General features: G+C 39.9%; 1 protein-coding gene across 9 annotated transcripts in view; it reads left to right on the top strand.

Moving 5' to 3' along the window:
* arhgef1 (Rho guanine nucleotide exchange factor 1) overlaps positions 1–11595 on the top strand; it is a 55282-nt gene extending 43687 nt beyond the window's left edge. For all 9 annotated transcript variants that reach the window (XM_088084317.1, XM_088084318.1, XM_088084316.1 and 6 more), the window contains 17 exons: positions 45–235; positions 321–467; positions 784–866; positions 1210–1335; positions 1446–1560; positions 2669–2769; positions 2928–3002; positions 3118–3193; positions 4696–4863; positions 4972–5059; positions 5141–5248; positions 5390–5442; positions 5554–5697; positions 5811–5936; positions 6783–6967; positions 7510–7614; positions 8561–11595. In XM_088084317.1, the coding sequence (XP_087940443.1) occupies positions 45–235; positions 321–467; positions 784–866; positions 1210–1335; positions 1446–1560; positions 2669–2769; positions 2928–3002; positions 3118–3193; positions 4696–4863; positions 4972–5059; positions 5141–5248; positions 5390–5442; positions 5554–5697; positions 5811–5936; positions 6783–6967; positions 7510–7584 (1861 nt within the window). In that variant the 3' untranslated portion in view covers positions 7585–7614; positions 8561–11595. The remainder of the gene's footprint in view (positions 1–44; positions 236–320; positions 468–783; positions 867–1209; positions 1336–1445; positions 1561–2668; positions 2770–2927; positions 3003–3117; positions 3194–4695; positions 4864–4971; positions 5060–5140; positions 5249–5389; positions 5443–5553; positions 5698–5810; positions 5937–6782; positions 6968–7509; positions 7615–8560) is intronic.
* The last annotated feature ends 1239 nt before the right edge of the window (positions 11596–12834 follow it).

Here is a 12834-nt window from a genome sequence, read left to right as displayed (position 1 = left end):
AGCCTTCCTGAATTCATCCCTCTCCCACTTTCTTTGTTCCCCAGTTTCGATGGACCAGTCGGATTTCCCGAAGGGCCCGGCCACTCCCCCACCAGCCCCTCCCCACAGCTGGAGGAGATAGAGCCGCGCCTCCTGGAGTTTGAGCAGGACCCGCCCAACTGGAGGGAGCTGGCTCCCCCTGAAGCCCTGTCCAGTCTCAGCAAGAAGGAAACCAAGAGGCAGGAGGTCATCAATGGTGAGGAGGAGAACGATGAAGTGGGAAGGAAACTTGAGTCTTTTTAGTGTTTCTAAATCCGTGTTTACTCCCTCTCTCCTCTCAGAATTATTTGCAACGGAGCATGCCCATGTGCGGATGCTCAGTGTCCTTCAGATGGTTTTCTCAAAGCCCCTGGAGAGAGAGGAGCTCCTGACTTCCCCTGAGCTGTCCGCCATCTTCCCCAACCTGGATGAGATCATTGAGATGCACTGTGAGTGCCAGAGGCCTTTTCTGACTTGTGTTTGTGTCTTCCCACAGTCAGACACATGAATGATGTGAATCTCAATTTATGCTCTGGTTGTGAAGCTGCTTGTTGTGTGTATTTGTGGCCAATTATAAAGATAACTTCCTGCACAAAGTCTCTACTTGAAAAGGATATAACGCATTCAAGAATAACTCAGAAATCAAAAATAATCCCACCACTCACCAAAAAAAAAAATCGTTGGTGATTTGTTGTATGACGGACAGTTGCTCAGTGTATTTTAAAAATAAATGATTCATTTGTTTCCCTCTGGCTCTGAATGCAGATAACTTCTATGAGAACTTGAAGAAACTGCGTTTGGATGACAACTTCATAGTCAAATCTATCAGCACCACAGTGCTCAACAGAGTGAGTCATAATCTTTCTCTTTATATTATCCCAGCTCTCTGTTCTCTCAGTATGTGTGTTGCTGTTAGGAAAACGGATTTGTGCTGACAATTTAATTTAACATAACTTGGCAGTAGTCGTGCCAAAATCTGATTTTGTCGGTTTAACAAATGCTGAAAGCTATTTGTCTATAAAAGTAAAATATTGGCTGTAACATGTAGACCGTTAAATGAGTTGTCTTTGCTCTGTACCTTTTCCAGCTCTTCTTCCATCTGTCCATCTCTTTATTCACCTTTTTTTCTTTTTTTTTTTTACTTCTGGCTTCTACAGCACAGCATCATCTCTGTGTTTGTGTGTTTTCCAGTTTGAAGGCACAGAGGGCGAGTGGTTCCAGAAATTGACAGCTCGGTTCTGCAGTCATCAGTCGTGGGCCTTGGACCAGATCAAGAGCAGGCAGAAGAAAGAGCCACGCTTCAACTCCTTCATACAGGTATAAACACACACCATACACACACACAGATGCATGGACATGCAAGGTCATTTAAGTGCTCCAATACATGTGTTCTCACTCTGACTCTGTATGTGTGTGTTTAATCCCAGGAGGCAGAGAGTCGGCCCCAGTGCCGCAGGCTGCAGCTCAAGGACATAATTCCCATAGAGATGCAGAGACTGACCAAATACCCTCTGCTGCTGGAAAATATTGCCAAGAACACAGGTGTGTGTGTGTGTGTGTGTGTGTCTGTCTGGCTCATGTTTTTTTTGGAAGTCAGTATGCTCCTGGCATAACTGTTAATATTTTAATGAGACCTTTATGCTGTTAACTGATGGCAGGTGACTTTATTTTGCTAAATAAAATGTGAAGTGGACATCATGTTGTATTTAATTTTATGTCCTGATATCAGTATACTGCATATTGTAATATAATACTTTTTTGGGAAAGAAATATTGGTAAATTGACAGGAATATCTGTTGTTTCAGCGAATTAAATACCTGACCAATCAAGCAACTGTATTACATAGATGCAAAAATATAGTGTTCTAACACATACACTTATATAAAATAGATATCAACTAAAAATATTATATTGTCTCATGGTGTATAATCTTTAGGGTTGGGTACCATACTCGGTTCTTTTAAGGGTATGGACAGAAGTACGTTGATACTACCAAGTACCGATTGATGTTAAATACATCAGTGCCAACTTTGGTACTTGACAGCACATCTGGGTAATAACACTGCGTTTAGATAAAAGGCAGAAGTGCTGCCAAGCACCCAAAAGTCTGGTGTGAAGCTCCAGGAAGCCACAAGGTTCATTTTCAAACAGAAAAAAAGGCACCCTTGTGTACCGATTCCAAAATCTAGGTACCGAAATCAGTTTGGGTGTTTGTTCAGATGTTAACAGTACAAAACTTGAATAATTATCATATCACTTAAGTGTGTTAAAAAAGAAAGATGGAATAAAAATTATTAAAATGAAAGAGACTTATTTACGAATGACTCCATGTCTGGTTTTATGTTGACAGCTGACGTATGGGTTTATATTTTTTATGACAGCCATTTGATGATCCATGCATTTTTGAAAATGTGACACATTTCCAGACCAGAAAGCAGATAATTGCTATACTCATGTTTTAAACAATATATGCCGATCTATATCAGAAACCAGGATAAATGTGGACAAACTTCAGCACACCAGCAAAACATTTAAACAATCGATTACTGCCCCACATTTTTGGTGTACGCTTGTGATTTATGGCTTTTGTTTGGGCTCTGCTGTGAAAGCTGTGTTTTCCTCACCTCTGTGTTTTTCTGTCTCTCCACAGAGGACCCGACAGAGAAGGAGAGGATCCAGCAGAGCGCAGAGTGCTGCAGAAAGATCCTCAACCATGTCAATGAGGAGGTCAAAGTGATGGAGAACCTATTGGTGAGAATCACAATCCATCACTCAAAACACTGTTAAGTAGTGATTGAGCACCTATTGGAGTCTGGTGAATTCATTTTGAGAACTCTGAAGGTCTCTGCTTGTTAGACTGCTTCTACTTCTGTGTCCTCTGACCAGCTAACCTTTCTCTCTGCTCCCAGACTCTGAAGGACTACCAGCGAAGACTGGACACATCAGGGCTCAAACCCAGTAATGAGCTTTATACTGAATATAAGGTAAGTTTTTTTCAACAAAGTTTGTTTGCTTACACTGTTGAACTTTACAGAATTTAGTTTCTTGACATTTTTGTTGCATGAAATGATCTCATTATTCTCTCTCCGTCTTTTCTAGAACATCGACCTGACACATAAGAAGATGCTTTATGAAGGCCCTGTGACCTGGAGAGTCACAAAGGAGAAGGCCATTGGTAAATATATGCTTGTGTACATCAAATGCATGCAAGCTGCCTTGGATCGTTTGCTGCAGAGACAAAAACTAATATTTCGCACATTAAAAAAATACCTGAACTATTTTTGAACAGTTCTCTGAAATTAAACAATTTTTAGGGTAATATGTATGACATTTAATTTATAAAATGTACTTACATGGTCAGTTATATTGTTCCAAAAGGCAAAAAAACACACAACCCAAAAAACCACTATGGTTTATTTTGAGATATTGAGAACATTAGTACCTTTTTTTTCTGTTGTCATTTCCCCTTTTTTACATTTTGTAGATTAATGTTTGCTATATAAGGAAACCCAGCTGCAGTGAAGGTGCTTCTTCTTTTTTGTTTAAGTGAGATCTCATTGTCCCCTTGACTTCCTTTTTTTAACTAAGTTCCGTTCAATAAGCAAACCTCATTTCAATTCACTTCAACTTATTTATTCCTGCATGGGCAAGTGTGTGCAGCCTGGATCAACGGATACAAATGCGCATTAATTTTCAAATCTGGGCCACGCTCTTCTTTGGCAGCACTGTTCATCCCAGTTGATCAGTCGCAGAAGCATTTTGGAGACATGCTTCAATAGTTTGATTTAAAATTGATAAATAAATAAATAAGTTTAGTGATGTTTTTCCACACTTATTTTTGTGGTGCCCCCTAGTGGTAGATTTAAATGAAAATTTCATGGTATGTTTCAGGTGTTGTCGACATTTTCTGCACTTTTTGTGATGATTGGACCAACGCTTCCAGAGTTAGGTCTATTAATGTGCTGAGCCATGCCCCCTTAAAGTTCATTGGTCATTATCTTCAAAATACAGTGCGATTTCAACAAGCTCTTGACAACTTTTAATAAACTTGATCCAGCATTGATCCGCAGAAAATCTGATAGAAATACAGACTTAGATTAAGGATTTTTATTATTGTTACACATTTGTGGACAGCTTGACTTAGGTTTAGAAGGAGAATTCAAAATTTGTCAAAAAGGTCAAAATGCTGGAAGATCTAGTTCAGCAGCCCTTAGTCATTCTCAGTGCTTTTTTGTACACTGAGCTGTACTTGTGTGCCGGATTTCAAGTCAGTTCGATTTACCATGTTAGGAGTGTGGCCTTTTTAAAAATTGAATTTTTGGGCCTTGATTATAGCGCCCCATCTGGCCGATTTGGTATCGTATTTGTTGAGCAGCATTTGCACACAGCTTTCAATCATTGGTGAAAACTTTGCTTGTCTACAATGAACCATCTCACAGGAAATATGCAAAAACATTTCTGAAGTAAATAAAAACAAAATTCACACAAAAACAAATGGGTTTCAGTCCAGATTATCTATAGAGATAGAGATAGAGAACAGTAAAGATATACGCATAAAAAATTACCTATTAGAAAGTGAAAGGGAAACGAATAGAAGAGAACCTCTCTTTCTTGTGTTCTTCCTTCTCTTCATCCTTGTCCTTCACCATCCTAATCTTTCCCCTCCCCGTCTCTCAGAGGTGCAGTGTGTGTTGCTCGGGGACCTGCTGGTGCTTCTTCAGAGGCAGGACGATAAGATGGTTCTCAAATGCCAGAGCAAGAGTACCATCGCCGTGCAGGAAGGCAAGCAGATGCTGAGTCCCATCATCAAGCTGGACTCAGTCTTCTTACGTGAGGTGGCCACAGGTTAGCCGCACACGACAGTACAGTAGTTTCACAGACAGATAAGCTCACTTACATTGTGAGATCAATACAATTCAACTTTCCAATTGCTGTTTTTTCCTGTTCTGTCAGATCGGAAGGCCTTCTATGTGATATTTACCTGGGACAGCGGTGCTCAGATCTATGAACTGGTGGCTCAGTCTATCGGAGAGCGGAAAATGTAAGAAATACACAGACTGACCATTTTTGTTTCAGAGGGCCAATCATAGGACGCATTTTTAACTGATCTGTGTGTTTACAGCTGGACTGATGTGATAAAGACAGCAGTGGATGATCTGAAGAAGAGTGGAGCACCCATGAGGTTGGCGCTGCCTCCTCTAAGTGGAGGAGCTCCCTTCAGTCCTTCCCCGTATGTGTCAATCCGTGTTTTTGTGTGTACGTGTGTGTGTGTGCTTTACTCATCTGTTGAAAGAGCGGGACGTGTTCATCAGCTGCCGAAGTTCACCCATCTCGAGATATCTCATTTCTTTTGTCATTTTCTCTCCATCAGGCTGTCTGCCCCTTTGAGCCCGACTGAGAATGGGGGTTTGAAAAGCAGCAGTGGTGAGACCGCAGCACTTGATCAACAGAGAACTTAATAACAAGCACACATTTGTTATTGTTACACATTTGTGGAAAGCTTGAGCTAAAGTTAAGTCTTGTGTCTGTCTGTAGATCGAGATAAGGACAGCTTGACAGATGACAAGTCTTCAGACCCCAGGCACAGGCTGATTGATTTCCTGTCAGACAAAGGTTTCGACTTGATAGGCCACTCCAACAGCGATCAGGAGAAGGTGGCCAACAGTGCTTTGGATGAAGGTGACTGAGGGGGTTCCTTGTGCTTCTATAGATGATTTCTCTATTTTTCTTGCCTTTCATTTCTTTCATAACAGCTTGCCTGTCCTTATAATGAAATGTGTCTCCTGTGTTAGTCATGTCGCTGAAAAGGCTGTTGGTGGGCAGCATCAGTCTGTCAGTGGACTCACAGCCTGATGAAGAAAATGGAGAGGACCAATCAGAAAGGCCCAGTCAAGACACGGATAGCTGTCAGGCGACGGGTAGGCGTTTGTGTTTTTTTAAAGGAACACTTTGACATTATTCATTAATGGGCTGGCGTTCACTTGCAAAATGTCACTCAAAATAACTCGCACCAACCACTAAGAAACTCAAAATGACCACAAAGAGACATAAATATACCACAAAGAGATGCAACAGAGCTGTAAAGAGACAAAAATAACTGCAAAAAATGGGCAAAATAACCCAAAGAGACTTTTGCCTTTTGCATGTCTGTGCCCAGTGTCTCATTATCACTCATGGACAAGAGCAGTGACTCCCTGAAACATCACTGTAAAGTTAATGTTACCAGGCAGTGCTCACAACCACAAACTGTCATTTTTCCTCTTTGTTTTTTGTACGAATAAAACCAGCAAGATTTAATATGTTACCTATCGAGATGCTAGTGGGCACTTTGGATAGAGCCAGACTGGCTGTTTCCAGTCATGATGCTAAGCTAAGAATCTCCCAGCTGTAGCTTCATATTTATATTTATACGGAGAAATGTAAGCGTTGTAAAGATCTTCTTATTTAATTATCTGCAATGACGCTTATAAGTGTATTTTTCAAAAGGTTGTCCTTTAAACATCAGGTTAAAGTTTGGTTGTAAAGCTTTTTAGCCTTGATAGAAGTCCAAATGTTGTTTATTGTCTTTGTAACTGTGCAGATGTTTTAATTTCTTTACTCTTTGAATTTTCACATTCCTTTTTCACATATTTTGGAAATGTACCATTTTCTTCTCAGACCTAACCACATGACCAGATTGAATTTAGTTGTACTGACCAAAATTTACTGCATTTCAAAGCAAAGCTGACTCATAACACATCTAAACTGAGTCTTTCCATCCACAGAAGAGAGCCAGGCGAAAGACCGGGCAGCGGAGGAGGAGAACGATAACCCCTGTGAAAAAGAAGGTGCAGGGACGAAAGGAGAGGAGGAGAGGAGCATCAGTGCGCCCCTGGTGCTGTCCCAGGAGAGGATGGAGGAAGTGTGCAGGAGGCTCCACAGTCTGGAGGAACAACTAAAGAGACTACAGGTGAGGGGAGGTGAACAGAAAGGGAGAGAACAGAGAGAAAAGCGGGGAGCAGGTAGTATGACAGGGGCAGATAAAGATGAGAGACATAACAAAAGATGGGAGCCGACTGGAAAGAGACACACAGTTGGGCATCAAGGATTTCACAGAGGATAACTTAAGTAAGGAGCGAGCTGTGGTATACTTTGGACAAATGGGGCCAAAATGGCACAAAAGAGAAACTAGAGAATAGAAAACCATTTAACCACTGCTGTTATTGCTTGGCTGAAAATTGCCTTGTGAAATTGGACTTCTCTGAAAATGGCTATTATGTCCAGCGCTTGCAATGGGATGTGTCAGAGAAGCAGCGAGGGAGACGAAGAGAGGATGTTAAGAGGAGGAGGTTGAAGTGTGTGTGTGTGTGTGTGTGTGTGTGTGTGTGTGTGTGTGTGTGTGTGTGTGTGTGTGTGTGTCTCTTTGTGCGTGCGTGTGCGAAAGGGGTTGGGGGGGGGGGTACAAATGTCTGTCCTCAGTTCCTTAGGTGATATTGATTTTGTGTGTTGCAGACAGTAGAAGAGGAGCACCACAAGCTGCAGGAGGCCCTTTCCAAGTTCTCACTGGAGGGGGGTAACTTTCAGTAAGACATCATCACGCCACCTGCTGGCCACTAGGTGAGAAAACTGAGCTAAATATGTAACTGAAGTATTATTATTGTAATTTAAGTGATGCTCCAGTATAATATAAGCAGAAGAATCAGATTAAGTCTCACCATTCATCATCATGGGTATGACAATATATTTTTTAATGACAAAATGTGATTGTGTCTTTTTTTCCTCCATCAAACCAGAATAAAAATAAAATTGGTTAACAAGCTTTCCATAATAATGAGAATATTTTGCTAATTAACTTTACTCCCAAAGCACTTTTCAGAATAGACGTATAAAATGCCTTTACACTCTTTTGTCAAGTAAAAAAATGCATTAAATAAAATCTGACCACTCAAACTAAAAGGTAAAATGATTAAATAAACAAAAAATGGATAAAATGTATTAGATCTAAAATGTAAAACATATATAATAATGTAATAATCCCTATAATGTAATATACATTTTTGGATTAATTATGCAATGAACCAACTTAAAATCATTATAGTTTACTTGATAAAGACTCAGTGATCATGCATCTGTTATAGCAACTGTAAATAAAAGATATTGAATACATTTTGAAGCCAAGAAACATGCACAATGGAAGGATGTTTTTCAGCTCTAAGAGGGGTCTGCAGGTGTCTTCCTGTCAGGCTACATACGACCCAAAAAACCCTCATGAATAAGATAGGACAACCTGTATTTAGCCTGGTATGCAGGTAAAAATTTCTAAAAAATCGCTTGCTGAATTTAGTTTTTATTGGCATAGTTGCAGCTTTAAATTCAAGAGTTTTTCATTTATATAAACATTAACACATATACAAACATACTAAATTCATACAGATATACGCTGAATTGTACCAACCCTCCACCCCAGCATAAATTACACCGTTGTTCATAATTAAGCTCATTAACTTTACATGTTGTCATCTCACATTCAGACTTTCCCTTCGTCCTTTCTCCTGTTTTCCAGATTTTTACTGGTGCTGGTTTGGAGTGCAAGAGTGACTTTTCAGAGGCTTCCCTGGAAATTCCTAAAACCTCACAAGTCATGCCTGGACCCTTTTGCTGCATTAGGGGGCTGTATGCACAGTGCAGTGGTTCAGTGACAGAACGTTGGAGGTGTGTGCATATGTATGTGTGTCTGTTTGCGTGCATGCTTGATAGAGAGGTATACAAAGAAAAAAAAAAGGAGACGTCCTACTTCTGAGTAGGAGGTTGATTTTGCAGAGAGGTGCCAAAAAAAGAAGCAATATTTTTGCTGTGAGAGAGATGCTGCCTATCAAAATGTAGTTATTTGCTGTAACACACATACTCACACCAGAGACATGCGAGCTTGAAAATAATTATCATTATTACCAATAGCAGATGTGCAGTAACGAAGAAATTCCTATGTTTGCCCACCAGGTTAGCTTTTACAATGGTGGAAGCCTTTAAGGGGCCAATGTAGCGTTTGGAGATGTATTGAAATACTACTGCTGATATATAGTGTTATTTCTTGACTATGCCAAAGTATCACAGAGATGCACTTTTTTTGTGATCAAACCAAGTTGAACCCACACTGTTTTTGCGAAATCTATTTACTCTCTATTCAGTTTTTGAACAGTTGAGCTTCATGTAGGCAGCACTCATTAATGAAAAGATTGCATGCGAGAAAGTGTGTGTATGTGTGTTACAAAGTTTTTAATAAGGATGTGCTTATTTTGAGGGTTCTTGCTGTCATTAGGTCACATAGAAACATGTATAAATAGTGGCACTATAGGTAATCATGCTGTTAATAATGGAGTTTGTATTTACCACTTTTATTTATTCCTCTGAGTTCTTTTTGGTCAGTGAGCTGCCTCAACTGACTGAAACTGTTGAGCACTGGGCCAAAGAAAAAGAATGCGTTAGAGAAAATGTTAGAAGGCAAATCTGGAATGTGTAACAAAGATCAAGGTAGAGAGAGAAGAAGCAAGATTTCGGAAAGGAATGGGGCGTGAGTTTAGAGGTTGCTTTGGTTTATTTGAAGCCAGCTTGAACCAGACGGTCATGAGAAGATGTGTAGAAAATAAGGTTAGGATTTGTGCTCAATGTACTGAAAAATGTAAACACACACACAGAAATGTACGCCGACCTACACTGAGAGCCCAGTGCTACAGAAGTATTCACAAAGGCAGCATCAATCCTGCAGTTCCTCCTCCTGATCCAAAACACGGACTTAACTTGGGGTAATAAACTGTATCATATGACGGTAGATTAGCAGAAGATTCTATTTTTCCCTGGTAGCAATATTTGCATCAGAACTGATCTCTGTGTTTGTATTTTATTCAGCAGTTGATTGTAATTATAATGAATTTCTGAGAAGTGGCATAACTGTGGCCATGCACACAGGACCAAAGACAAAAACAAAGCACCGTTAGATCCTCATACGAGCTGTAATTCTCTTTTGCTTCATCTGCGCAGTAGCTTGTCACTTAAAACTGATGCAGGAGTGATTGCTCACAACCTGCTTTTCCTCTCCCCAAACATTTGGCAACTTAAAAGATTTCAAAAGCACATAGAAGAATAAAGCACTGGTTGAAAAATGTTGGATTTTCTAATAAATTGTACAAGTTGATGCAAAGATGAATGTTAGACTGCCCTCACCTCATGACCAAACCCAAAGATATTGTGTAGATTTCTACAGTGCAGCTTGTGGTGTGACTGTAAAGAGTTATTGGACACATGGGACCCGTTCCAGCTGCAGAAAAAAGGCGACAAGTTTAAGAAGCCTGATGAGGACACAAAGGAAATGTTTAAGGTTTGGAGGAAGGAAAACTGCAGTCGCCAGCACTGTGATCACCATCACTTCCTGATATGCATTCTCACTGTTGTTGTTGCAACAACAAACGCCCCCTTTGGACCCCACTGAACATCAGTGTAAACTTATGCAAATGTCAGTGCCATTAGTCACAAGATGCTAAATTCTATAACATTGTGTTTGAAAATTACTGCCATCTCTCCCCGTGTCTTCCTCATAGAAATTGTAAATAGATGTTAGCTTAAAAACAATTGTAGAAAAAGCATACATTTGTCCTCCTATCAGCTCCATACACCTCTTGATGCTCACATGTGATGGCATGATCACCTTTTCCTACCTACCGCACAGTTTTATCATATGTTGTGTATTTCATTTGATTTACCTAAATGGGTAGGGGAGGTTTTGTTACTGTTTTTTTTTTGTTTTGTTTGTTTTTCCAAGCAATTTTTCGTCATTATGTACTATGCATTTGGCCATAACGGTGAGAGAGACAGGACTTGTCTGTAACTTGTCTATGCATGAATGAGTTTTATAATTATGCAAATATTGTAACCACGACTTTCTTTTGGTGTGCACGTTAAAGCGCAACTCTGTCTTGTGGCCATCCAGCTTACCGATGGGATACATTTGAACAGATCATCTCAACCAGGGATTTTTAACTGCTGGTCAAACGCCGGCTTACAGCGACACCTTCACTCGCTGGCTGACCGACTGCTACAGGCGCTTCTCGCTCTCTCTCCTCCAGATGCTTTTCCTCTCGCCTTCTATATACCAATACCTAGATGTATAGAAAATGTATTTATAGAGTGGTGCCTTGTTCCGATGATCTTCATCAAGGGCTCTTAGGTCTATAAACACAATCACTGTTTTGTTTGCGCTCTCTCACGGAGGACTGCGACCTCTGATAGTGGGAGACAATGACAAAAAGACTGAAAACGATCAAGAGATGATCCCAGGATTCTGTTTTTGTGTCCACCTCCATTACAGCAGCAGGATTCGAGCCCTCCACCAACTCAGCCAGCCAGTGCCCTGTATAGAAAAGACACTGCTCCTTGTCATACAGGCGTCTTGTCTATCTATAAACGATGAATATGCAAGAACTATACTGTGTATTTGGGGTTTGATTTTTATCGTGTAAGAGGCTCTTTAATGATGTATACTTAAGGAAAATTGTGGTACGTTCTGTTTTTTAATTCTTCATTTTTTAAATAAATTGGGGAAATAAATTCCTGGTTTGTCATTTTATATAGCTACGAGCCAGTGCGTATGATAGCATAATTTGTAAACTATTGATTTGGAGTTCGTGTTTAGTTTGGTTTGACTCTTTATAGATACAGGGTTTAGTGAGGGATTGTCCAAAGATAAGTATGTTGATTTCATACACATACAAAATCCTTCATGAAGAAACGAACATATGCAGTTTAAACAAACATGGCATTTTTAAATTGGTGTGTAATCATAGGGGAACCTGTTTTTGTGCTATTTGGCACCCATCTTTTAAAGGTCCAGTGTGCAGGATTTAAAGGCATCAATTGGTAGAAATGAAACATAACATTCATAACCACATTTCCTTCAGTGTAAAATCACTTGAAAATAAGAATCCTTGTGTTTTTGTTACCTTCAAATCAGCTGTTTATATATATGTATGGGACGGATCTTCGTCCAAGGAGTCCTCCGTGTTGTTTCGTAGCCCAGAATGGGCAACCCAGACACTGGCTCTTGATTGGGCCATTCACATTTTTGTTTATGTTGTTGTGTTTTTCAGCCACCATAGTTCTCCTGTACGTTTTTCACAGATGATGATGGGAGATGTTTAAGGACATCATAAATGTCCTTTCATAATATGTTTCTTTTGCACCTTTTCTTGGTGCTTCTGATGTTTTTGATGTTTGTGCTATAGAAATAAACTTACCTTGCCTCTAGTTCTGTAGCGTGACCACTAGATGCCACTAAAACCTACAAAGTGGACCTTTAAATGTGCTATACAGGACCTTTGTCAAATTGTGCTATATCGAACCATTAGATACCAAATAACACTTTATTGTTTTTAAAAATTTGAGCCTGGGGGCACTTAAATGATGCCAGATAATACCACTTTTACTTAAAACCACTGGGATCCCAAATCAAATGATTATTAAGAATTTCTTCTGAAATGTTGGCTTTGAAGATTTAGATTGCTGTACTAAATACTGAGAAATGCAATACACTATATTTTCAAACGTGGAATATTTCTGTTCACATGGCACAAAGGTTTAGAGACACTGCTTTAATGTGTCATCCTCTGGAAAAACACTGTTTGTGGGCTATTTTAATGTTGTGTTTTTATTCTGTAAATTGAACCAAGCTGAAGAAGAGTCTCTCCTGGTTCTTCTGCTTAGTTTTGTGGGCAAGGAACGAGCAGAGAACCTCTAAAGAAACATACGGGGGCCTAGAAAGTTTTTTGTGTGGCAGCTGTGCAATATAGT

Source organism: Plectropomus leopardus, chromosome 11 (assembly GCF_026936395.1).
Source record: "Plectropomus leopardus strain MGB_pleo_1.0 chromosome 11, ASM2693639v1, whole genome shotgun sequence".
Classification (NCBI taxonomy): domain Eukaryota; kingdom Metazoa; phylum Chordata; class Actinopteri; order Perciformes; family Serranidae; genus Plectropomus; species Plectropomus leopardus.
The sequence above is the reverse complement of the archived record's forward strand: the minus strand, read 5'-3'. Positions and strand labels throughout refer to the sequence as shown.